The sequence below is a fragment of the Nannobrachium achirus genome (assembly GCF_963921795.1).
Source record: "Nannobrachium achirus genome assembly, chromosome: 4".
NCBI lineage: Eukaryota > Metazoa > Chordata > Actinopteri > Myctophiformes > Myctophidae > Nannobrachium > Nannobrachium achirus.
In genome coordinates, this window is record NC_137813.1 from 6,897,643 (window position 1) to 6,923,750 (window position 26,108).

At 45.9% G+C, this 26,108-nt stretch overlaps 2 protein-coding genes across 2 annotated transcripts in view; both read right to left on the reverse strand.

The window, feature by feature from the left end:
• Positions 1-506: 506 nt before the first annotated feature.
• gaa (alpha glucosidase) overlaps positions 507-26,108 on the reverse strand; it is a gene marked incomplete at its 5' end in the record, with an annotated part of 48,877 nt that continues 23,275 nt past the window's right edge. The window contains 11 exons of the mRNA XM_080724528.1: positions 507-1,367; positions 4,107-4,259; positions 5,173-5,337; positions 7,444-7,542; positions 8,986-9,127; positions 12,582-12,730; positions 13,730-13,881; positions 16,103-16,236; positions 16,764-16,881; positions 18,128-18,212; positions 19,567-19,680. Coding sequence (XP_080580654.1) covers positions 1,302-1,367; positions 4,107-4,259; positions 5,173-5,337; positions 7,444-7,542; positions 8,986-9,127; positions 12,582-12,730; positions 13,730-13,881; positions 16,103-16,236; positions 16,764-16,881; positions 18,128-18,212; positions 19,567-19,680 — 1,377 coding nt within the window. The 3' untranslated portion in view covers positions 507-1,301. The remainder of the gene's footprint in view (positions 1,368-4,106; positions 4,260-5,172; positions 5,338-7,443; positions 7,543-8,985; positions 9,128-12,581; positions 12,731-13,729; positions 13,882-16,102; positions 16,237-16,763; positions 16,882-18,127; positions 18,213-19,566; positions 19,681-26,108) is intronic.
• On the reverse strand, positions 22,072-25,611 carry abcb4 (ATP-binding cassette, sub-family B (MDR/TAP), member 4; the record flags this gene model as incomplete). Its single annotated transcript, XM_080724763.1, has 1 exon — positions 22,072-25,611. Exon 1 carries the CDS (start codon positions 25,597-25,599, stop codon positions 22,072-22,074), a length of 3,528 nt encoding a protein of 1,175 aa, XP_080580889.1. The 5' UTR covers positions 25,600-25,611.

The following is a 26,108-nucleotide window of genomic DNA, read 5'->3' on the forward strand; positions in this document are numbered from 1 at the left end:
CAGGGGCTCAAGCCCCCTTTCATGTCTATGTGTGCACGTGCCTGATTAATACTAATACTAATACATCAATACTATTAATTTACTGAATGTCTGACCGTCTGTCTGCATGCTGACATCACTGATACTACACGGTGTCGTCACCATGGTAACAGCCGCATGCTGAAACAATGCCCAACTAAAGCCCATTTTCCACTGGCCCAACTCCACACCACTCCACACCACACCGCCCACTTGTGCCAGGTTTTCCACTACAAGAAAGAGTAGAGTGGTGTGAAAGTGGTACTAAACAGGGTACTAAAAAGTATCCACTCTAGAGTAGGTCTGAGCTAGGCCAAACAGGGCCAAACACTTCATAATGACTGATCACTCACTGACTTTTCATTTAGACCACCAGGAAATAGTTGTAATACATGATAATAGATTCTATTGTGTTATAACCACTATTATAATCTATTATAGTGTATTTTAATTATCATAGTACCTGTAATACATTAATACTTTATAATGGATTATAATCACAGTTTTAATCCATTACAGTGCATTATAATTAGGATAGTTGTAATACAAATGTATATTGTATTATAATCACAGTTAAAAGGGTCAATATGTTTCTTACTGATAGGGGTACTTTTTTGTAATGGAAAATGTAGATATTTTTATGTGGTGCGGTGTGGTGTTTGTTGTGTGGTGTGGTGCTAAAACTGCAGTCGAAAAGGGGCTTTACAAACATCACACTGACTGACATCACTACAGTGCTCGGATTTGGAGATGACATCACAGACTGGCCTGAACACAGAACACCATATATGGGCATAAAAGAGGACATCAATGGTGACTGTTCTGCCCAACGGGCACCGGTCTGGGTTCTCCAACATTACTTCTGAGACTCCTACATTCAATCCCTCATACATTATACATTATGCTGTACTCAAATATGAAATAGGGCTAAAGTGGTTCATGCATGTTTTATTACATTACACGGAAACTGATGCCCTAACATGATGTGTGGAAAGCTTGGTGATTTCTCTTGAAATGTTTCCCCGAATGTAGATCTGTCACTACCTGTAGATCAGTGGCTACGTAGCCTCAGACAGAATGTAGATCAGTGGTTACGTAACCTACATGGCTACACTAAATGTGACAGTTATTGTGCTCATATTCAATTCAAAAGGTACATTTGTTTTTATGCAATTTATTACAATAGGACGATGCGAAGAGTGTGGTCCTAGCCATCATGAAAAGGTTGAGGACCACTGCTCTGGTGCATCACAGAGTCCACTGGACCGTGAACACCTGGTGGATCACAGAGTCCACTGGACCGTGAACACCTGTGACATTGGCAAGGCCAGGCTGGTCACCGTCAACGCCTGTAGAGTGACAGAGAGAGAGAGAGAGAGAGAGAGAGAGAGAGAGAGAGAGAGAGAGAAGTACTAAGTAGGGATGGGTATCGGCACGATACGTATCACGATGCGATTGTATCACAATATATCTCGATGCAATACATATTGTGATATAAATTTCAATATATATTGCGATATAAATTTCAATATATTCCTGAAGGTGAACTAGCTACGGTATATAGTAGCCTACAGCGACATCTAGAGGAGCGGAGTGTCAGGACCGGATTTCTACCGATAGACCTTATTCCCACCGCGGCCTTCTTGGATCACATGACTTCCTGGGTTGGCAGCCTGCATCACAAACCATTGTGAACAATGGAGCAATCGGCCCAAAATATGAGTTCTGTTCTCTTTTGACCAAATCGACAAATGGGCAGATGACAACATCAACACCAGCGCCAATAAATACTTTTACTTCGAATCCACTACATCTCAGATCCAGATGGTTGTACTTTTACTGTTACTAGTTACTTTGCAGATATCAATGATAGTACCGGTATTATAAAACATACATTAACCACTTTAGCCCCATTTTATACCTAGGCTATTTGAAAATAGTCGATCTACAAGCTCACAAAGCGCTGCATCCACGTAAGCACTATTTTATACTGACTATTTGAAAACAGACGATTATAGATCTGCTATTTTCAAACATGTTGTACTTTTACTTTTGGAGCTTGAAGAATATGTTGATGCCAACACTTCCATAGTTTTACTTGTAACAGGGCCTTACACTTGTACTAAAGTAAAGAATGTGAGTACTTTTCCACAATGGGATAATAAAGGTATCTATCTATCTATCACCACTGCTCTCAACCATTGGGTGTGGTTGTCCTGATGTTCTCCATTGGATTCCATTCATTTCCCCTGAACTTTTACAATTGATTTTCTTACCTTAACCCTTTCCAAGCCACAGGGAGCCACTTAATATTAAAACCGTAATATACCGGACATCTGAGCAAGGATGTCTCAGCCGCGCCGTCTTTTACCGTACTATGTCATTAAAAACGAAATAAATTATTTTTATCCGAAAATCGGTGATCGTCTAACCTTCCCTAGTCACCGCTCGTCCATCGATAGCGCATGGCTCCTCTGACATGAAGCAGAAGTGACGTCAGGTCCTTTCCCTGTAATAGCTTCCCTGCTCCCGTCCGTTTTCTGTTTAGACATTAGTGCTAGCACAGCTGGAGTGCTTAATTAACGTCCATTAATGGCGTTAGCCCACAAAACAAACCGGTTGTTATACACAGAGTGACCCTTAGTCATCACACCGTGTTGCACGTGCCAAAAGTGCCCGATCTACAAGCTCACAGCAGCTCGCATCTGCATGTCTCTCGCCTCGGTCTGAAAAAAATCAGCCCCATCCCAGCTCTGTGCAAGCCAGCGGAAAGTATTTACAGCACGTCGGTCAGACGGACCCAGGCAGGATCTCCCAAGAATCACATTTCATCAGTTTAATGGAAGCAGGCTAAATTCGCTTTGTCTTAATACGCATTTCTGATAATTCGCTTCCCTAATTCAAATACGTTTATGGAAACATGGCTAATGTCATAAATACTTTATGGTTCCTGTCGCTAGTTTAACCCATTTAGGACTAACCTATAGTTAGGGCTAAATCAGAAATTAGCCTACAAAAACAAATATGTTGCTACATACAGTACATACTGTAAGCCCCTCCCAAACAGCAAAATGTGTTCCCGGCCTGAATGGGTTCGTTTCAATCACCATGATATGCGTTTTGTGAAAATATGATCCAATTTATGTTATATTTGATGTTAAAGCAGGGTATGCTGTAGGAGGGGCTTGTGATCATAGGCTTGTGATGGTTCTTCTTCGTGTGCTTTATTTTCGGCAAGCTCAAGACAAAATGTCCCATGTATCGCTGCAGTTGCAAGTGACCGTTGGCAGCCAATAGCATTTGAGATGGTATCATTTCAACCAATGAACGTTGATTTCTACAATGATGGCGTCACCCATACAACGGCCAAAAAAGCTTCAATTGCGCAGCATAGAAAACAATGGCTTTCCACCGTCCATATTTTTTTACAGTCTATGGTCATGTCACGTGCCAACGAGACTTTCTATAGCAGGGGTTCGCAAACTTTTTTGTCTCAGCAGGGCACCCCATAAATATTTTTTAATCTGAGGCACCCCTACATTATAATTTTCACTCCCAGCACCTTATATTTATAGCATATCGTCGTTGTCGGGTGGAAACCTTGTATGTCCAAAAACGTTCGTTTTGTATTTATCATCTATAAAATGTACTAAACTAGTGAAAACAGCAGATCTACAAGCACACAACGCCTCGCATCGCGAGGCATTGTGTGCTTGTAGATCGGCTGTTTTCACTAGTTTTGTGCGACAGTCTTGTATGATGAAGCAGGGCTTTGCTTTACCAAAAGACGTACACATCTGAAACTTGGAGATACAAGGTTTCTGCCCGACAGTGACGATATTTTAGTGATTATGTCGCGAGGAAAACATTGAGACAATAGCCATTTTGGTTAGAACTGATTGAAAATAACGTTTAAAATGATACTAAATAAGTGTCCAAATATTATCAAATGATCTCGTGGCACCCCTGGACTGCCATGGCGGCCCTGTCTGCCCCGTCACCCCAGGGTGCCCCGTCACCCACTTTGAAAACCCCTGTTCTATAGACCCCCACCCCCCCCCCCCCCCCTCCCCAGAGCAAGGAGTCACCTTGGTGTCGGAGCGGTAGGTGAAATCCAGGACTTTCTCCCCGTTGGCCCAGACGTAGCGTGGCGGCGAGGGCAGGCCGAACACACGCACAGCACCCAGAACCAGGCCGTCTAGAGCCCCGCTCAGCCTCACTGGGTCACCCACTACCTGGGACTGGAGAGAGAGAGAGAGAGAGAGAGAGAGAGAGGGAGGGAGAGAGAGAGAGAGAGAGAGAGAGAAAGAGAGAGAGAGAGAGAGAGAGAGAGAGAGAGAGAGGGAGGGAGAGAGAGAGAGAGAGAGAGAGAGAGAGAGAGAGAAAGAGAGAGAGAGAGAGAGAGAGAGAGAGAGAGAGAGAGAGTAAAGTTCACAATATGGTTATTTTGCGGCGGTCCCCGCATATCAACAAAATTGATTCCAATTTCATTTACATAAAAAATTAACCCTTCATGGTCCCATATGTTTTTAAACACATCCAAGTCTTCCATTTTTTTGTAGTACATAATATTCAAAACGTACTCACGTTCTAAACCCTGTTCACTCAAAGATACCAGGGGGAGGGAGGGAGGGAGGGAGGGAGGGAGAGAGAGAGAGAGAAAGAGGTCCCCAGTTCACAATATGGTTATTTTGCGGGGGTCCCCAGTTCACAATATGGTTATTTTGGGGGGTCACGGCCTGATAAGAACCACTGTCATAAGTTAGTTCCCCCAGGAATCCGCAAAGAAAAAGTCTTGATTTCCGCAGAGAACAATCCTGATCCTGCGGAATTCTGTGGAGAACAATTCTTGATTCCGCGGACACTAAAAAACAACCTAAAATGACCAGTTATCAAGCAAAAAATGTTTTAGTTCTAATAATCAAGTAAAACCCTTCATGAGATAGCTACAATTAATTGTAATCATTACTATGATAACTATAATAGATTATAACCGTGATTGTAAAACACTTATAATCTATTATCATGTATTACAACTATATCTTGGTGGTCTAAATGAAAAGTCAGTGAGTGATCAGTCATTATGAAGTGTTTGTGGACAGTGTGGTGTGGAGTGGTGTGGTGTTGGGCCTGTGGAAAAGGGGCTTTAGTGACCTGTCCTGCGATGAAGAGGAGGTAACAGTAGTCTCCCGTCTGGAAGGTGTCCAGACCGTCCCCGTCGTCCCAGAACAAATCCCCCCAAGCCCAGCCTCCTGCAGACAGCGCCACCGTCAGGAAGAAAGGGTTTCTGCGTGAGGCTGTGGTCGTCAAGGCCGGCTCCTTGAAAATAAAAGAAAGCACTGTTGTTAAACCAGCGGTTTGGGGGGTCCCCGGATGATTAACTTAATGTGCAACATTGTCTTCTCACTCAACAGTAAACAAACTAACACCAGTAAGACTCCCTAATCGGGAGATAAGCGACCGTAGGTGGCTTATCTCCACAAATAGGGCAAAAATGTGTTTTTCCAAAATCTTCCTGATCCATGTTGATGACATGAGTGTAGACATGCTGTGTAGTGATATTCGTGATTTTAGGGCAAAAACTGTTACTAGCAGTGTCCAAAAATGTGTTTTAAAAATCGGCCTGAAGGTGGCGCTAGAATAGGGCCATGTGAGAAATGAGGGGTGGGGTCTCCGCGTTGCCTTGGCGGACGAATAGGTACCGGCCCCGGCTCTCCCGGACGCTCCTAGCCCGAGTTACGGCATTTTATGTGCGCTGCAGTGGCAGGGGGTCCTCCACTGGGGGCGCCACCACTTTTGCATCCGTTCTGGAGCACCAGGAGTCGGTGGTCCCCGGGAATTCCCCGTGAGCAGCCCCGTTGGGGTGGTCATTTGGTCATTTTTGCACATTTGGTCATTTTTTACATCTGGGGGTCCCCCAGGGACCTGGGGGTCCCTGGGGCTCCGGGGGTCCTTGGAGGTTGTAGTTTGGCAGGCAAGGAGTGTGTGTGTAAAATCTGGCATGGATCGGGTCAACGGGTGCGGAGATATAAGCAGGGAAAAAGTGTGACGTGTGACGTGTGAGCACATTTATTTTACATCTGGGGGTCCCCCAGGGACCTGGGGGTCCCTGGGGCTCCGGGGGTCCTTGGAGGTTGTAGTTTGGCAGTCAAGGAGTGTGTGTGAACAATTTGGCATGGACGGGGGCAACGGTTGTGGAGATATGAGCAGGGCAAAAGTGTGACGGACTCACTCACTGACAGACAGACAGACAGACAGACAGCCGGTGGAGGTTTTGGTAGTAAATGCGGTCGCAATAACGTAAAAGCGGAATAAACGTGTTTGGTGATTGATGCCAAAAGCGTAGTTAGTGACTTTTATTAATTTGGTTATAAATAATAAAAGTTTAAAAATAAAATCGCTAAAATAGCTCTCCCCGGGGCTTCGCTGAAAACAGATCTTACCAGGGACGTGCTGGCCATTGGGAAAAGCGGGACAACTCCCGAACGGCCGGTTCATTCCCGGCCATTAGGAAAAAATTCTAAATAAAATGTCAGCCTTCGTTCCATTTTGGGGGCTGGGCGGCCAACAAAGTAAATTGTCACTGTCGGGCAGAAACCTCGCATCTCCAAGTTTCAAATTTATAATTTTTTTCGCAAAGCAAAGCCCTGCTTCATAATACAAGGCCGTTGCACAAAAGTAGTGAAAATAGCAGATCTACAAGCACACAACGCCTTGCGGTGCGAGGCGTTGTGTGCTTGTAGATCGGCTGTTTTCACTGGTCTAAGTACAAAACAAACGGTTTTGGACATACAAGGTTTCCACCCGCCAATGACGAAATATAACTTATATACAGGTAACTATAATGTAATTGGCGCACTGGCTTGTCACTTGTCATGATTTGAAATGGCAAATCTTTGAGCAGCAGCAGCGCTATAGAGAGAGCTCTCTCTCTATAACGCGCAATGAGGGCCTCTCCAACTTTTTTACCCAGGCTGAATCAGGGGCCCAGCACGTCCCTGGATCTTAGCCTTTGAACCGGAACCGGAAGTGACGATCCGTTTCGAGCCTTTGTTATGATTATTTTTGTATGAATTTCTGGTCAAAATGCTTTTGCTTCTGTGCCTAAACGGTTTGTCTTTGAAGGTTGAATTAAAAACTGGGGAAGACTGTAAACACACGCGAAACACCCCGTGCACAGTTGTAGCGCGATCGCGAGGCGCTGTGTGCTTGTAGATCTGCTGTTTTCACTAGTTTAGTACATTTTATAGATGATAAATACAAAACGAACGGTTTTGGACACACAAGGTTTCCACCCGACAACGTCGATATGCTATGCTGGGAGTGAAAATTATAATGTAGGGGTGCCTCAGACTAAAAAAATATTTATGGGGTGCCCTGAGACAAAAAGGTTTGGAAACCCCTGGCGTAGTGTAACACACCCACCTGTTGCGGGACGATGTGTCCTTCTCTGACGTGGACGTTGATGGTGTCCAGGGGAGCCGACAGGAGCACGTACTGCCCCCTGCTGGAGAACGGCTGACCCTGCAGGACACAGAAGACACAGAGCGATGGGCAGTAGCTAGCTACAAGTAGCTTAGCTACGTAGCTTAACTACATTTCTAAGTAGAGTAACGGTAAATTTGCTAAGTTTCTCTGGGGATAGCTTGTAGCGTAAGGGAGCTATTTTTAATCAAGAGTAACTAGTAGACACACAACAAGGGCTGTCACGGTTAGGACTTTTTTTTACCTTTTTTCCGATTAATTGTCACACAAATGATTGTGATTAACAATTTATTTGTATTTATTTTTTTGTTGCTGGACACTCACTGGAGCCTATGAATGAAAATTACATTTCAGTTTGGCTTTGAAGGGCAAAAAGCCAAAGAGGGCAATGCCAGATATGACAAATAATCTAAATATGCAAAGGAATGACTGGCATATTTAATAACTTTATTCTTTAAACGTCTGTGATGGAAATAGCCGATCTACAAGCTCTCAACCCATCGCGATGCGATGCATTGAGAGCTTGTAGATTGTCTATTTCCACTACTTTTTGAAAGTGTTTGAAACGATATGAACATTACTCAACATGGAAATGATTATGACGATTATGACAAAATAATTGCGATTATGTGAGAATTGTGACAGGGCTAGTACACACAACCACAAGGACCAGAGGGCAGTGTTGGGGAAGTTACTTTGAAAGCATAACTTGTACAGTTACAAGTAACTCACCATGGTAGTAACTTGATCAAGTTAAAGTTATACCCCTGGAGAAATGTAACTTATAAAGTTACATAGACAAAGTAACCGAGTTACTTCAAGTTACTATTTTTGTATTTTTTATTTCAAAAAGGAACAACTGTTTTTTTTTTTTTTTTTTTTTATACTGTACATTAGTCATGACATTTGATCTTCAATTTGATCACATCTCAATTGTAAAACTGTAACTTAACAGTAAAAAAGAGAAAAAGACTGGTGCCTTGTATAGTGATAGCAACACCTTTGCTATAAATATTAATTAAACTGTTACATGACATTTGAACACAGAAATATGATTGTAACTCAGTTACCAGCAAGTTACAGCAAAATGTAACTTAGTTACGAAACTCAGTTACATGTAACTTTAACTTCCCCAACACTGCCAGAGGGACATACAGTAGAAGACCCAGAAGAACCACAGAATACTAAAACACTGTGCCCCGACAGTTGTGCAGACTGTACCAAGTGCCGGGGGGTTTAGGTAGTGAGTGCGGGGTACTTACGTTGTGCAGACTGTACCAAGTGCCGGGGGGTTTAGGTAGTGAGCGTGGGGTACTTACATTGTGCAGACTGTACCAAGTGGAGGGGTTAGGTAGTGAGTGCGGGGTACTTACATTGTGCAGACTGTACCAAGTGGAGGGGTTAGGTAGTGAGTGCGGGGTACTTACATTGTGCAGACTGTACCAAGTGGAGGGGTTTAGGTAGTGTGTGTGGGGTACTTACATCGTGCAGACTGTACCAAGTGCCGGGGGGCAGGTAGGCAGCCAGCTCCACCGCTCCCTGCTCTAACACGGGGCTGATGAGGAGGGATTCCCCCCACATGAACTGGCGGTCTATGGTCTGACAGTTGGGGTCCGCGGGAAACCTGAGGAGGAAGACATGCATGTGTAACGGAGGTGATCCGAACCTCCCCACCCGGCTTTGAACCCGGGTCTCCCGCGTGAAAGTCCAATATCTTAACCATCACTCCAAAGGGATATCCCTATGGAACGAGAGCAGATACTAGACTTTTGAGGCTTCAGGCTGGGGCTGCGACTCTCTCCGCCACACTCACCCCCCTTTTGACCTCCTCCTACGGGGAAGCCCGGATCCGGGACACGGCACCAATGTAACGGAGGTGATCCGAACCTCCCCACCTGGCTTTGAACCCGGGTCTCCCGCGTGAAAGTCCAATATCTTAACCATAGCTCCTAGAGCAGATACTAGACTTTTGAGGCTTCAGGCTGGGGCTGCGACTCACTCCGCCACACATGTATGTATTCTCAATCTGCACCGTCAGGACGCAGTTACTATCAAAACCTCTGTCTGTCACACGTCACGTCACACTTTTGCCCTACTCATATCTCCGCCTCCGTTGCCCCGATCCATGCCACACTTTGCACACACACTCCTTGGCTGCCAAACCACAACCTCCACCTCCAGTCATTTCTCACATAGCCCTCTTCTAGCGCCACCGTGAGGCCGATTCTTGCAAGACACATTTTTGGACTCTGCTCCTACAGATTTTGCCCTAAAATCACATAAACCGGTACACAGTATCTCTACAGTCATGTCATCAAAATGCATCTGTCTGTCCCATGTAGTGCCACCATCTGGCAGATTTTTGACAAACACATTTTTGGACACTGCTCCTACAGATTTTGCCCTAAAATCACGCAAAGCGGTACACAGTATCTCTACAGTCATGTGATCAACATGGATCTGTCCCATTCCCCATATTCCCTCCTGATTGGCTACGATTGCCTTTTAAAGTTTGTGTATGCGACCTGACGGTCGCTTATCTCCCGATTTAGGGAGTCTTAGTGGTTTAACAGTGATACATACACTAGGAAGAGTGGGCGGGCCACGGTCTCCCAAGCAGTGTGTGAGTGGAACCAGGGTTCCCACACATTTTTACCAATTAATTTCCAAAACATTTCCAGAATATTTAACCCAATTTCCAGGACTGTATAACAATAATTCAGCTCAATAACAAGTCGCTTACTCCTATGCCCAATGCCCAAAGACGTATGCCAGTGGTTCTCAAACTTTTCAGGCTGTTACCCCTGAAATAATCATATTTGAACTGGGGACCCCGGCACCCCGACGAGCACTAAGAGTTGAGGAATTTTGTATAACACGTTCCTATTGTGAAAATAGCAGATCTACATGCTCACAACGCCTCGCAACGCGAGGCGTTGTGAGCATGTAGATCGGCTATTTTCACAATTTCTGCCTCTAATATTTGACAATTTGGCCAATGTTTAATTTGTCATTTCAGAGGTATTAACAAAATCAATAACCAAAGACAATGCATAGCTATTTTTTTCCAGGACCTTCCAGGACCCTTGATGAATTCCAAAACTTTTCCAGTACTGGAAAAAATATTTTTCTAATTTCAAAATATTTCCAGGAATTTCATGACCGTGGGAACCCTGTGGAACAGTGTGATACGTACTCTAGGAAGAGGGGGCGGGCCACGGTCGCCCAAGCAGTGTGTGAGTGGTTTAAAGGCCTAAAATTATTGGATGCTTTAACTATTAAAAAATAGCAGATATACAAGCTCACAGCGCGGCACCGAGTGCCGCGCTGCGAGCTTGTAGATCTGCTATTTTTGAAAAAAAAGTGTGCAAATCTTTGAACATATGTATTTTCAAAGCGAACGTTTGTAACTCAGATTTTGCTTCTGGGTGGTCCCTGGAACTAGATATTTTGAGACGGGGGTCCGTGGCCAAATAAATATCAGTCACATGAAAAGGTTTGAGAACCACTGACATAGTAGTCTCTCAAGAACAGACTAACTGAGCTCCAGTTGAAGTGAAAAGGACCTTTTCTTTGACGATAGCTGGCCAGATTGCTGACATAGAAACATTAGGGTTTTTTCAAAAAACCTTAGAAGGATTCAAAAGACACTTACAGAATCGGGTCAAAATTCGAATTTTCACGATTTTTCAAAAATAGCAGATCTACAAGCTCGCAGCGCGGCACTCGGTGCCGCGCTGTGAACTTGTATATCTGCCATTTTTCAATAGTTAAAGCATAAAATAATGATACACAATAATGTGTACCCGTTCTGAATGGGTTTAACAGAGTGATACATACACTAGGAAGAGTGGGCGGGCCACGGTCTCCCCAGCAGTGTGTGAGTGGAACCAGGGTTCCCACACATTTTTACCAATTAATTTCCAAAACATTTCCAGAATATTTAACCCAATTTCCAGGACTATATAACAATAATTCAGCTCAAAAACAAGTCGCTTACTCCTATGCGCAATGCCCAAAGACAGGTAGTGTATGCCAGTGGTTCTCTAACTTTTCAGGCTGTGACCCCTGAAATAATCATATTTTAACTGGGGACCCGGCACCCCGACGAGCACTAAGAGTTGAGGAATTTTGTATAACACGTTTCTAATGTGAAAATAGCAGATCTACATGCTATTTCTGCCTCTAATATTTGACAATTTGGCCAATGTTTAATTTGTCATTTCAGAGGTATTAACAAAATCAATAACCAAAGACAATGCATAGCTATTTTTTTCCAGGACCTTCCAGGACCCTTGATCAATTCCAAAACTTTTCCAGTACTGGAAAAGATATTTTTCTAATTTCAAAATATTTCCAGGAATTTCATGACCGTGGGAACCCTGTGGAACAGTGTGATACGTACTCTAGGAAGAGGGGGTGGGCCACGGTCTCCCCAGCAGTGTGTGAGTGGTTTAAAGGCCTAAAATTATTGGATGCTTTAACTATTAAAAAATAGCAGATATACAAGCTCACAGCGCAGCACCGAGTGCCGCGCTGCGAGCTTGTAGATCTGCTATTTTTGAAAAAAAGTTGTGAAAATGTGTGCAAATCTTTGAATATATGTATTTTCAAAGCGAACGTTTGTAACTCAGATTTTGCTTCTGGGTGGTCCCTGGAACTAGATATTTTGAGATGGGGGTCTGTGGCCAAATAAATATCAGTCACATGAAAAGGTTTGAGAACCACTGACATACAGTAGTCTCTAAAGAACAGACTAACTGAGCTCCAGTTAAGTGAAAAGGACCTTTTCTTTGACGATGGCTGGCCAGATTGCTGACATAGAAACATAGGGTTTTCAAAAAACCTTAGAAGGATTCAAAAGACACTTACAGAATCGGGTCAAAATTCTAATTTTCACGATTTTTCAAAAATAGCAGATCTACAAGCTCGCAGCGCGGCGGTGCTGCGCTGCGAGCTTGTATATCTGCTGTTTTTCAATAGTTAAAGCATAAAATAATGATACACAATAATGTGTACCCGTTCTAAATGGGTTAAAACTGACCAGGAAACTGTGAGTGGAACATAGTGATACGTACTCTAGGAAGAGGGGGCGGGCCACGGTCTCCCCAGCAGTGTGTGAGTGGTGGAACAGGGTGTAGAGGAGGGGGAGGAGGGAGTAGCGGAGGTTCAGCGCGTCGCGCATGGCCTCCTGCGCCCGCTGTCCAAATACATAGGGCTCCTGAGGCTGGGGGAGAGAGAGAGAGACACGCACACGCACACACACACACACACACACACACACACACACACACACACACACACACACTCTATTACTAGATTTGTGAGGACATAAAGATTTTAGGATGGCATCGAAAGTAGTCAAGATTGTCAAATAGTCAAAAAACAGCTGAACATAGCAGACGTGTTGACGTAGAAATCCTACTTAATTTATGTACTCCATAGCAGAATTGAAACTCTCAAAAGATCAGCAAAACCTAGACTCAGAAACAATGTTAAAAGATAATAGAAAACATTTATTTACATCGCTGTAACAGTCACACACATGTACATACGTCCTACACCAAGAGACAGACAAGACAGACTGAATCGCTCTCCCCTGATTCTCAGTTCAATAATTGACTAAGCAAAAACAATAACACATTCTTGTTAAAAAGCCAAGAACTCCTCACACGGCTTATCTTCCTTCAAACGGTCATAAAACAAATGGGCACCGACTAGCTGCCAGCTGTGACCTTCATGATACACTCCCTACCTTCTGACCTTAACTGCAAATGGCGTTTACCTATTGTATTCACTACAAACAATATAACATAATAATATAATTTCACCTCATCAGTGTACAATACATTTCTGTTTGGCTTGTAGGCCTTGGAGTTGCACATGGCAGATATGACACAATACCTAAATGTACAAAGACATGACTGACATACTGACAACTTTAAACTTGAAAAAGAACATTGGAAACAGTGGAAATAGCCGATCTACGAGCTTGTATTAGACAAAAATATGTTTTTGAACAACGATTTTGACGATTATGACAAAATGATTGCGATTATGTCAAGTAAATGCGATTAGACGATTATGTGATAATTGTGACAGGCCTACACACACACACACACACACACACACACACACACACACACACACACACACACACACACACACACACACACACACACACACACACACACACACACACACACACACACACACACACACTCACAGCATTGGGCTTGTCGTTGTGGTTCCTCATGAAAGGGTAGAAGGCTCCCAGCTGCATCCAGCGCACACACAGCTCCTCCGTGGCGTCTCCCCCGAAGCCGCACACGTCGGCCCCCGCCAGGGGGACCCCGAACAGGCCCAGACGCAGGATGGCTGGAGGGGGAGGAAAACACTCATGATAATCGTATCGTGGTGATTTAATTTATGCACTGGGATAAATTCTCCTTTTATTTGCAGAGCTGCTTATCTGGTACCACTTAAACCCTCTATAATTGGTAAAAGGTACGTGTAATATTTGTACTTGATACAGTCTTTTTTCCCACTCTATTAAATGTCTTTGCCAAAAAATAGTCGATCTACAACAAGCTCCACGAGGTGTGAACTGCTGGCCTCAATGGCTGTTAATGAAGACATTACCAAGAATGCTCTTATTTACCAAACTCTGGTGACATCACCAGTGGCACAACCAGGAATGCTGGTACCTCATTTTCTGTAGGCAGACACCTACATACATACATACTGTACATCAGTGTTGTACCCGAACGCGTTCAAAGAACGATCGTTCATGAACACGTTCATATTTTGGGCGAACGTGAACTGAACGTAATTGTTTTCGCTTGATGAACGATATTGTCGAACGCGGTCATTCTGACGCCCGTGAACGACGTTCGTCGGCGTTCGTCGGCCGTTCATGCGGCGGTCCGCGCCTCCGCGGTCATCTGTCCTCTGCTCCTCTCGTCTCTCTTTTCATTTACATGCTCCAATAGTAGGCACTGCACGCAGCAGCACGCAGCAGTGCCTACTGCATCTCGTGAACGTTCCGATATGCGGTGCTGTCTGCACTCTGCTGCTGCACTGTGAATCTCCTCCTCGTCTCGCAAGCCTGACTGACTATACTTTGTCCTATGTGTGTTGCACGGCGAAAATAGCTGATCTGCAAGCTCACAACGCGTCGCATCCACGAGACAACGTGAGCTTGTAGATCAGCTATTTTAACCAACGCGGAAACATGCTGTGCACGGTTTAGAAACGTCTGCCTTCTAGTGGGGTTCCTTGTACATGTAATTTTTTGGTTTTTTTCTAGTGGGGTTCCTTGTACATGTAATTTTTTGTTTTCATTTCAAATGTGTGTTAAAGTTTCTTTCACTTCCAATTTGTAGATTATGGTTTATAGAACAATTTGGGTTAGAGTGTCAAGACAGTAGATTGAAGAAAAATATATGTTTTGCCCTATTTCCAAAATGACCAAAATCGGAATTGTGTTTTTTGAACAATGTCTTAGTTTTCCCACAACTGCTGTGTAATATATATATTTTTTTATTGCTATATCAAGTCAATACTGTGTGGGGAATCAATTGGAGTCAAATATTTGTTTTGAATATTATGATATTTCACACAATGAGACAATAACATGGTTATTACATTCAGCCCTTCACAATAAGGGTGCAGGAAGACTGGGAACTAGGCAGTGGGCACATAAATATTGTGGGCACCTCAATGTTAAGTTGGATGAAATTATTGCTGTGTGTGGTTCTATATGGGCTGAGTCAATAATTTTGACAAATAATAGCATGCAGCAACGTCTAAACATTTATATATATATAGACCTTTATATATTTTTTTTTCCTTTTTTTTTTTTTTTTTTGAATAGCCAAAAGTATAAAAAAAATATGGTTAAAAAAAGAACTAAAAAAGAACTATGTAGTTCATTTTGGGGAACCATGAACTTTAGTTCATAATGGGGAATTATGAACTAAAAATGAACTAGTTCATTTTTGAAGTTCTGAACTTGAACTTGAACTAGTTCGTTTTTAAAGTGAACTTTCCCAACACTGCTGTACATAAATACATTCCCAGAATCCCAGCCATTTCAGGGCTACGGTCTTAAAAAAGGTCGGACAACTACATACATACTGTACCCAGCTGATTAAAAGTACTTGCACACTCTGCTTGCACAAGTAATAAACTATAACACCAAACTAGAGCTTAAACCGAGCTCCTCAATTCATTCTAAACATCAACACTTGTATTACAACTATACCTACTTCTACCACGTGTAGTACCGCTTTCACACCACTCTACCCTGGTCCTTGTAGTGGAAAACCTGTGGGCGGTGTGGAGTGGTGTGGTGATGCTAAAGAGAAATATGCTAAAGAGTCTCCTCAAATTATTGGCTACAAAAACAAAACAAAAATCCATGAATTCTCCATGTGGTGACTCTCCAAAGAAATAAAAGTACTTTAGGGGGTGTCCATTTGGTTCCTTACTATCCATAATTTAGCTAGGGGCCCAACTGGAAGTCAGGACCCCCCCAAGGACCCCTGGGGCACTGCATTAACCCATTAACAGACATATTTCAGGGTGTGTTCCTCACCGGGGATGGAGTAGTGCAGCTGCTCCCAGTCACTACGGACGTCTCCCGTCCACACGCCGGAGAAACGCCCGATGCCGGGGAAGGAAGAGCGGGACAGGACGAAGGGACGCTTCCTACGGACCTTCACCAGAGCACTGAGGAGGACCACCACAGGAAACATGATATAAAAGGGTCTGCCTCAGCAGTCATATCGTGGGATATCAGCCCTAACGTGGGATATCCAGGGTTCCCACACATTTTTACCAATTAATTTCCAAAACTTTTCCCGAATATTTAACCCAATTTCCAGGACTATATAACAATAATTCAGCTCAATAACAGGTTGCTTACTCCTATGCGCAATGCCCAAAGACAGGTAGTGTATGCCAGTGGTTCTCAACCTTTCAGACCGTGGCCCCCGAAATAATCATATGAATTACATGGAAGTCTATGGAGACTGGTGGCAACCTGGAACTTCAAAGAGATTTAAGGTGGCAACCATTACATTCATAATTTGACCAAAAACGTTTAAAAAGTAAAAAAAAAAATACGTCTTTTTATGGCAGAATATCACTTCACTAAACTTCACTGACACACCACTGAATCAACTACCAAAATGCACGCAAACAAAAACATCACTAGCTAGCTCCAGTTAGCAGTTCCCTGCAGTGTGGTGTCTAACCTGTGGGTGGCGCTAGCCTCCGTCAGTCCATAGAGGTTGTGGAGGTTGTAGTGCGTGGACAGCTGTTGCCGGGCAGACATGCAGAGGGTGCCAGAGTTCAAGCGGCCTCCAACCACTCCTGTTTGTGGAACACACACACAGTTAATGTAGCATCAAAACCTGTTTTAAAGAGGCGGTGCCATAGTTTTGCACTTTTTCTGGTTTTCATGTGTCTAGGAGGTTGACAGTACTTCATTAGACCCCCTGGTGTGGTTGTTATGAGCAATTATGTATTGCCTTTCTATTTGGGTTTTAGCTGTAGGCTGCCACCTTGTGGGGTCAAACGTGCTGGTCCAAAAACACAGCTACTTATTACATCACAGAATCAACCCCTCCCCTAATTACCATTCACCCAACATATGTGGGTGTGGCTAACTTCAACTGGGTCACCACCCACCATGACAACCACGCATACCAATGAACTGGTGGGAGTGGCCACATAAAAACATAATTTTAACTCTTTCTGTACACTTTTTTGGAAAAAAATCTTCCTCCTAGTATAATCATAATACCTGATAATCATGTTTTAGAGGGGGGAAATAATCATGGCACTGCATCTTTAACTATTGAAAATAGCTGACCTACCAGCTAAACAAGTTGTGGACCTGCTATGTAGATCTGCTATTTTAGAAATCTCGAAGAATTCTTCTGGCCCAAAACCTTTTCAGATGCGGGTCTGCGGTCAAATACATTCAACTTGTGGGTCCTCGACACGATAAAGTTTGAGAAAAACTGACATACCTACATATCACACATCATATAACACATGTATGTGGAATGATTATTGCAAAAATTATACTAAACTAGAAGCAGTGCTCTTCCAAGCACAGGTCTCCGCAAGGTCAGGTAGGATATTATGGCCTCTAGGTGGCGCTATAATGGGCCAAAGTCTGAAAGACCCATTTTGTTGAATGACTATAGAGATACTGTGTACCGATTTGTGTAATGTTTGTGGGAGTACTATCCAAGAATGAGTTTTCACAATCACAAATCCGCCTCCTGGTGGCGCTATAACAGGCCCATGTGAAACATTGGAGGCAGAGATTCTGCTCTGGCACCCAGGGAGTGTGCGTGCACAGTTTTGCTGCCATCGGTGGCAACGGTGCCCGGAGATTAGCTGTCCTCAGACGGAAGGACACGGGGACACATGTGTGGACGGACGGACAGGGGCGAAAACATAGTCTCGGCCATGCCGACAATAACGATATTTGTGCAAACGTAGTGTAAATGCCATATGGAGCGTACGCACACACACACACACACACACACACACACACACACACACGCACGCACGCACGCACGCACGCACGCACGCACACACACACTTGGCGTGTAGGGGGGGTTCTCCAGGTCGGTGTCAGGACAGCCATCCACTGAACCCTGGACGAAACTGGACGGCTCGTTCATATCCTGGAGGAGAGACGACCAGGGGGGATTCTGAGTTACTTCTGAATACATTTACTGTAAATGTAGTTTTAACCAAATTTTAGTCATCTGAAATGTTTTAGTTTAGTCAGCAAAATCTACAGTTGATTTTGTCGAATTAAAATGCATGTAAGGCGGGTCAAATCAAATCAACCTTTATTTATAAATCACATTTAAAAATGACAGTGTCGACCAAAGTGCTGTACAACAGGAGAAATCAATGCAACAGGAAGACAAAACAACAATACATCAAAATAAAATACAACGTGAAACAGACCAAGTGAACAAAATAAAACATAAGCTGATTAAAAGCCAAGTTAAAAAGGTGAGTCTTTATGAGGGTCTTAAAAACCTCGATAGACTGGGCAGACCTGACATGCAGGGGAAGTCGCAGCGAGACGTGTCGTGAGATTGTCGAGCTGCTATTTGCAACACTCGAGCGCAAACCAAATGGATGACTGCACGTCTTCTCACCCTATCTCTAAGGAAGAGAGAGAGGCCGGCGGCCACCCGTCTGAGAAAACCCTTTTCGGCCACTTGTATCTGTGATCTTATTCTTTCGGTTATGAGTAATGACCCCTTGTTTTACATTTTTTTAAATACTAAAATTAGGTTGTTACCATGATCACCACTGTGTGACACTCAACACAGGCAGACCCGTGTTGCAGTGAGTGTGTGTTTGTGTGCAGGCTTGTGTGCACATGTGCCAACCCCCCAAATTGACACTTATTAGCCCTGGACCCCCGTTTGAAAAGATATGCTAGGGACCCCCATAAGAGAAGATTTTTAAAGCTCTACTACAGTTGTAAACATCTTCTCTTGTGGGGGTCCCTGGCATAACAGCCTTGTCACTAGGCTGTTGCACAGAGCTTTCTTGTATTCTGTCCGTGTTGATTTCGTCGACTAAAACTATGAGGAAACATTTTTGTCGACTACCTTTTTTTCACTGACGAAAACTGAATAAAAACTAAGCTATGATGACTAAAACTCTGACTAAATATTGACATATTGACTATTTGGTCAGCCTATAAAAACTAGACTAAAATGTTAGGGAGGGACTAGTGGAGAAGATCCGGTAGAACTAAAAGACAAGTGATTTTATGTTCGGTTGTGCTCTGGTGTTCGGCTATTTTCGGCTTGCAACCGAGTGTAAAATCTGGCATTACGACATCAAGGCCAGACACAATATTTGTCAAAAAAAACTGTAGATTTAGACAGTCTATTAAAATCTTAAAACTAAAACTTTTCAGGTGACTAAAATAAGACTAAAAATGGAATGTCTTTCAAAAGACTATGACTAAAATTAAATCAAAATCAACACCAGTGTTCATGTACTCACAATCCACAGGCCGTCCACAGGCACTTTAGAATGGAACAGTGCGATGCAGTCCTCCCACCACTGGGCGGTCTCTGGGTTGGTGAAGTCAGGGAAGGCTGTTGGGCCGGGCCACACCTGTACGTACGACATGGGACAATTCTTTGGTTTTGGCTCCTCCACACATTAGCAACTAGTAAGACGCCCTAAGGGCGAGAAGCGACCTCGCCCTTTGCGCACATGGGCACGTGCACGCATCCGCATGGGTGACGGAAGACTGCTGGGCGAGCGCTGGTGCTATGGCATGGGATCAACTTTGACCAAAGAAATCTCCATATATGGGCATAAAAGGGATTGTATTAAATTAAATGTGAAACATTGTTTTCTCACTCAACTGTAAACAAACCAACATAAAGTTTAAGTGTATAGAGGGTATCTGCACATTTCTAAAGTGACAATTTAAGGACCTTTTAATACCTAAGAAAAATAGCAGATCGCGAGGCATTGTGAGCATGTAGATCTGCTATTTTCACAATAGATTTTTTTTTTTCAACTTCGACTTTCGACTTTCTCTGGTGGGAGTCGACTGAGTCGACTTCTCGACTTTTTCATTAATGCCCGCCTACTACATATGCAGCCGAACGCAGTACTTGCACAAGTAATGAACCATTTACCATGTGGATCCAGGACTTCGTGTGACCATTCTATGACATCATATTAATTGACCTCAGTCATGTACAGTATTACCCCGGCCCATACCCCATCCTATTTTTGAGCGGTGCTAACCGCTCCTACGTCTGGCTTTGTGTGTCCCTGTGTATGTCCGTAGTATGGCTGTGTGTCCCTATGTCCATAGTAAGAGACTAACGTCACAGAAAGTACCACAGCTGATGTCACGGACAGAAGGGCCCATACAAGGAGATATGCATGTGCGTCCTATGCGTGCGTCGTGTTTGATACAGAGCCCTGTTTGATACCATGCGACGTGAGCACGGCTCACTTCGCACCAGTGTGATTTTTGAATTGATGAACTACTTTCAAAATGACCAGCTCATTGCCGACCCATTTTTTTTTCTTTTTTTTTTATCCCATTGGTGAAATGGGGGCTTTGGAATAGCGGCACTTTTCATGCCAAGTACCCCTACATTTACATACTTTTGGTTGCAGACCCTCATCTGAAAAGGTTTTGTGCCAGGGACCCCCAGAGGAAAAGATTTGAGTTACACAATTCTAAATTATTCAGAATTTCTCAAACACTTTCAAGATGTTCAAAGGTAGCAAGCTCGTAGCTTGTAAATGTATATATCTTGAATGGCCAACAAATACAATTATCGTCATGCTATATTAACTAATTTAGCTGGGGGGGGGGGACTAAATTGATTAAATTAAACGATTACAATTGATTGTTTTATTTTATTTTTTGAGAAAAAAAAAAGGTTTTTAGTTTTTGGCTAGATAATTTTACAGGTATGGTGTGTGTGATATCAATATATACAAGTTTTAATTATAGTTTTTTAGGGTTAAGTCATGTGGTCTAAAGTACTTTCACAGCCTTTGTGATCTACTGGTAGATAACAATCTATCTTTTGGGCACCCACCCCTACCCACCGAATAAAATGACTACGAAGGGATGCACCTTGTTTACCGAGTATACAGCTAAGACTAAGAGCCCATAAACGGGCGTGCAATGTGCATGTTGAGTTACAGTGTTTAACCCCCATATACGCTCAGCTATATACAGTGTTTTATTTTTATTTTTGAGCGGTGGTAAACCGCTCCTAAGAGTGGCTGTGCATGTGTCTGTAGCCACTTTTCCTCAGCGTTTTGCCATAGCAATGTGTTTTCCTCAGCGTTTTGCAATAGCAATATGTGTGTGTGCGTAGCCATATTACATCATATTACATCACCAATTATCTGTAGCCACTATCTGTAGCCACTTTTCCTCAGCGTTTTACCATAGCAATGTGTTTTCCTCAGCATTTTGCAATAGCAATATGTGTGTGTGTGTGTGTAGCCATATTACATCACCAATTACATCCTAGACCTATATCCTAGTCTTTTTCCTCAGCGTTTTGCCATAGCAATGTGTGTGTGTGTAGCCTGTATTACATCACCAATTACTGATGTAATTGGTGATGTATTGAAGACGTTATGCAAGCACGACCACCGCTCACTTCACATTGGGTGTGATTTTCTTTTATTTTAATCTATTTTGGTAACAGTGTTTAATCCCCATATAGAACTTTTATTTGCCGAGCTGCATATCCGGTAACCACTTAAACCCTCTATAATTGGTAAAAGTGACCTGGAAATAACGTACTCGATAAGATTACTTGATTCTTTCTTTTAGTCTCTTGGCCAAAGAATACCGATCTAAAGTCTCACACATTGTGAGCTTGTAGATCTGGTATTTTTGGACAAATGTTCTCCCCCAGGATAATGGATGTTGGGGGTATTTAGATTTCAATTCACAATTCTTTTGTCACAATAGTCGTGACATGAAATGTCCATATGGTCCCATGCCTATCGCTAGGTCATCTGCGCAGAGACCAGGTCGTGGTAGACGCCCCGGTTGGCCAGCAGCTGCTGATGCGTGCCCTGCTCGGCGACGCGGCCGTCCTGGAGCACGGCGATGCGGTCGGCGTTCTGGATGGTGGACAGGCGGTGGGCCACCACGATGCACGTCCTGCCCCGCCGGGCGGCGTCCAGGGCCTCCTGGACGGCCCGCTCGCTCTCGGCGTCCAGCGCCGACGTGGCCTCGTCCAGCAGCAGTATCTTGGGGTCGCGGAGGACGGCCCTGGCTATGGCGACGCGCTGCTTCTGCCCTCCCGACAGCTGCGTGCCCTTGTCCCCCGCCTGCGTGTCGTACTGCCGCGGCAGGCCCTCTATGAAGGCGTGGATGTTGGCGGCCTCGGCAGCCGCCCGGATCTCCTCCATGGGGACGACGGCGCGGCTGTTGTCCCCGTAGGCGATGTTGTCGGCCAGGCTGCGGTCGAACAGGACGGGCTCCTGGGAGACCACGGCCATCTGGGCCCGCAGCCACCCGATGTTCAGCTGGGTGGCGTCCCGTCCGTCCAGGAGCACCCTCCCTCGGAGGGGGTCGTAGAACCTCTCCAGCAGTTGGATGGCGGTGCTCTTGCCACAGCCGCTGCTGCCCACCAGGGCCAGGGTCTCTCCTTTGCCCACTTGCAGGCTGAGACCCTTCAGGACGGCCACGCCAGGGCGCGACGGGTAATGAAACTCGACGCTGTCGAAGCGCACGCTGCCGTCAAACTCCTCCGGGCTCTCCCCGTCCTGGGACATGTTGTCTATGGCCGGCTCCCTGTTGATCAGCATCATGAGGTGGGAGGCCGACACCTTGGCCTTCGAGTAGTTTGGCGTGAACGAGTTGGCCTCCCCCACCGCCATGGCTCCGTACATCACGGCAAAGACCACCAGGTACACGCCCTCGAAATCCATTCTCCCCGCCTCGATCAGCCAGGCGCCGAAGCGGAAACAGCCGGCGTACGCAAAGAAGATCAAGGCCTGGGTGAAGGAGGAGGATATGCCATACACATGGGCCTTCTTCTGAGAGTTTTTGTAAGGACCCAGGAGGTTCTCGTAGTACAGGGACTCAAACTTGGCCTCTCGGGCCAGAGAGGCCACGGTGCGGATGTTCTCTATGGCCTCCGTAGCGATCTTGCCGGCTTTCTCCAGCTCTTTCTTGTCCTTGGCGGCGTGTCCAGCCAGCTGCTTCACCTGGACGGTTGTGGCCAGGGCCAAGAGCGGAACGATGGCCAGAATCATCAGGGTCAGCTCCCAGCCGTACACAAAGGAGATGATCAAACCGGTCCCCAGGTTAGCCAGGTTCTGAGCCAGCGTCGCCATGCGCAGCCCCGTCGCCCCTTGGATCTGTGCAGCGTCCGTGGCCAGTCTGGTGGTCAGAGCTCCCACGCTGTTTTTCGGGTCGTCAAACCATCCCAGGTCCTGCCTCATCATGGCTCTGAAGGCGCCCAGTCTCAGCTTCATGGTCAAAATCTCACCGGCTTTCCCAAAGCAGAAACCCTGCAGAAACCTGGAGACAAAGCTAACAACTCCAATGGCAGCAAACATGAGAGAGAAGAAAAGGGATCTCTGCCTGACAATCTCCTGGTCTGGCTCCGCAAACACTTTGATGATCTTGGAGAACAGGATGGCAAAGGCCGGCGGTTCGGCACCGTTGACGATGGCACAGAACAAACCAACCACGATGTACGGCCACTCTGGGAGGTTGAGGCGCAGCACCTGCAGGAAAGACACATCTGGCACCTCCTTGTCCTCCTCCTCCTCCTCCTTGCCTTTCTCTCTCTCTGAGCCGATGGCCGAGGAGGAACCCTTGGTAGATGTCCTCCTCCTGTACGGGGCCATTTCAGCAACGTCTGACGGACTCTTCTGATCCGTCGCTTCTCCGTCCCCTTCCTCCGCGCTGCTGAATGTCTGCATGCTGACCAGGCCGTGATAAACGCCCTCCATCTCCATCAGCTGGCCGTGTGTCCCCTGCTCCACCACCTCACCCTCCCGGACCGCTGCGATCACATCAGCGCTCCTGATGGTGGACAGGCGATGAGCCACCACGATGGTGGTCCGGCCCTGCCTCGCCTTGTCGAGGGCAGCTTGTACGTTGGCTTCGCTCTCTGCGTCCAGAGCAGAGGTGGCCTCGTCCAGGAGGAGGATCTTAGGGTTTCGAACCAGCGCTCTGGCGATGGCGATCCTCTGCTTCTGGCCTCCGCTCATCTGAGTGCCTCTGTCGCCCACCAGAGTGTCAAACTTGTCCGGCAGGGTCATGATGAAGTCGTGCGCGTTGGCCTCCTTGGCGGCCTGGACGATCTCCTGCTGGGTGACGTCAAGCCGTCCGTACCTGATGTTCTCGGCGATGCTGGTGGCGAACAGAACGGGCTCCTGACTCACCACGCCGATTAGCTCCCTCAGGTAGCGCACGTTCAGCGTCCTGATGTCATGGCCGCCTATAGACACGCTGCCCTCCTGAGGGTCGTAGAAGCGCTGCAGCAGCTGCACTGTGGTGCTTTTACCACAACCACTGCTCCCGACCAGCGCCACGGTCTGACCACTGTGCACCGCCAAAGACAGGTTGTTCAGCACTTTGACGTCAGGACGAGAGGGGTAGCTGAAGTCCACGTTGTTGAAGTCGACGTTTCCTCCGATGTGGTCTGGCTTGAAGCCGTCTTCGGAGTAGCTGTCGATGAGTGGTCTGTTGTCGATGATGTTGTAGACCTTGTGTGCCGCTCCTCGGGCACCGGCTAAAGACTGGATGTTCGGGGCCGTCTGGCCGATAGAGACGGCCCCTATCAGCACAGTGAAGAAGACTGTGAGCACGCTGCCGATGGTGTACTCTGCACTCAGGATGAGGGTGCTGCCGTACCAGAAGGCCAGAGCGCACGACAGGTAGAGCATCATGGAGGTGAAACCCATGAGGATGTTAGAAGAGATGGCTTTCTTTATACCCATCTCTTTGGCGTCCTCGAGGTTCTTGCGGTACCTCTCGATCTCTCTGTCCTGGCCGCCGAAAGCAAACACCGTCCTGGCAGCAGAGAGGGCCTCTTCGGCCACGGCTCCGGCCTTGGCGTACGCACCCTGTTCTTTAGACGTAAAGGACATCAATACGTTGCTGTACAAAGCGGCAGACATCACCAGCACGGGACTGACGGAGAGGATGACCAGGGTCAGCTGCCATCCTTTCATGAAGCCGATGACGAAGGACACCACGAAGGTGGTGAAGGACTGGATGATCATGCCCGCCTTGTCCCCGATGCCCTCCTGGATCTTGTAGATGTCGTCCGTGAGGCGCGTGTTCAGCTCGTGCGTCTCATTGACGTCGAACCAGCCGATGTCCTGCTGCATGATGCGATGGAAGAAGAGCATCCGGAGGCGCTTGACCTGCCGACCCGCCGCCAGCGTCCAGAATGCCACCTGCATGTAGGCGGCGATCAACACCCCGCCTCCCATGATGGAATAGTAGAAGGCGTAGCGGGTCATGATGTCGCCCAGAGTCTCGATCTGATCGGACACAGGAAAGGCCATGTTGGGGACGGTGAAGTTGCCGGGGAGGCGACCACTCAGGGAGTCGCCCACGAAGCTGTCCGTCATCTCCCCGAACACGATGCACATGAGTGGCATGATCGTTCCTTGAGCCAACGCCATCACCGTGCCCAGTGCGATCATCACCACATCCAAGCCATCCGCGAACCTGAACAGAGCAATGGGACCGACCATAGGTAACTGCTCCTCCTTTTCCTTCTCCTTGCCTTCATTGTCATCGTCGCTGCCTTTCATTTCACGTAAAACCTGTATTTCCTCACCACTGTCCAGTCGTCTGGTATCCGGAAACGGCCAGTGTTTCCGATCCTCAGTCGCCCACTGCTCCGAACGGGATGGATTCAGAGGTTGAAATCAACTGACCTTCAGCCAAGTAAAGCGAGTAGCACGAATCCCAAAACGACTCTTATCTATCTGTATGCAGGGAGCATCTCTCTGTCTCTCTGGACCTTGGATATTCTTGACAGAGCTCTTGTCTGACGTCACACACAATA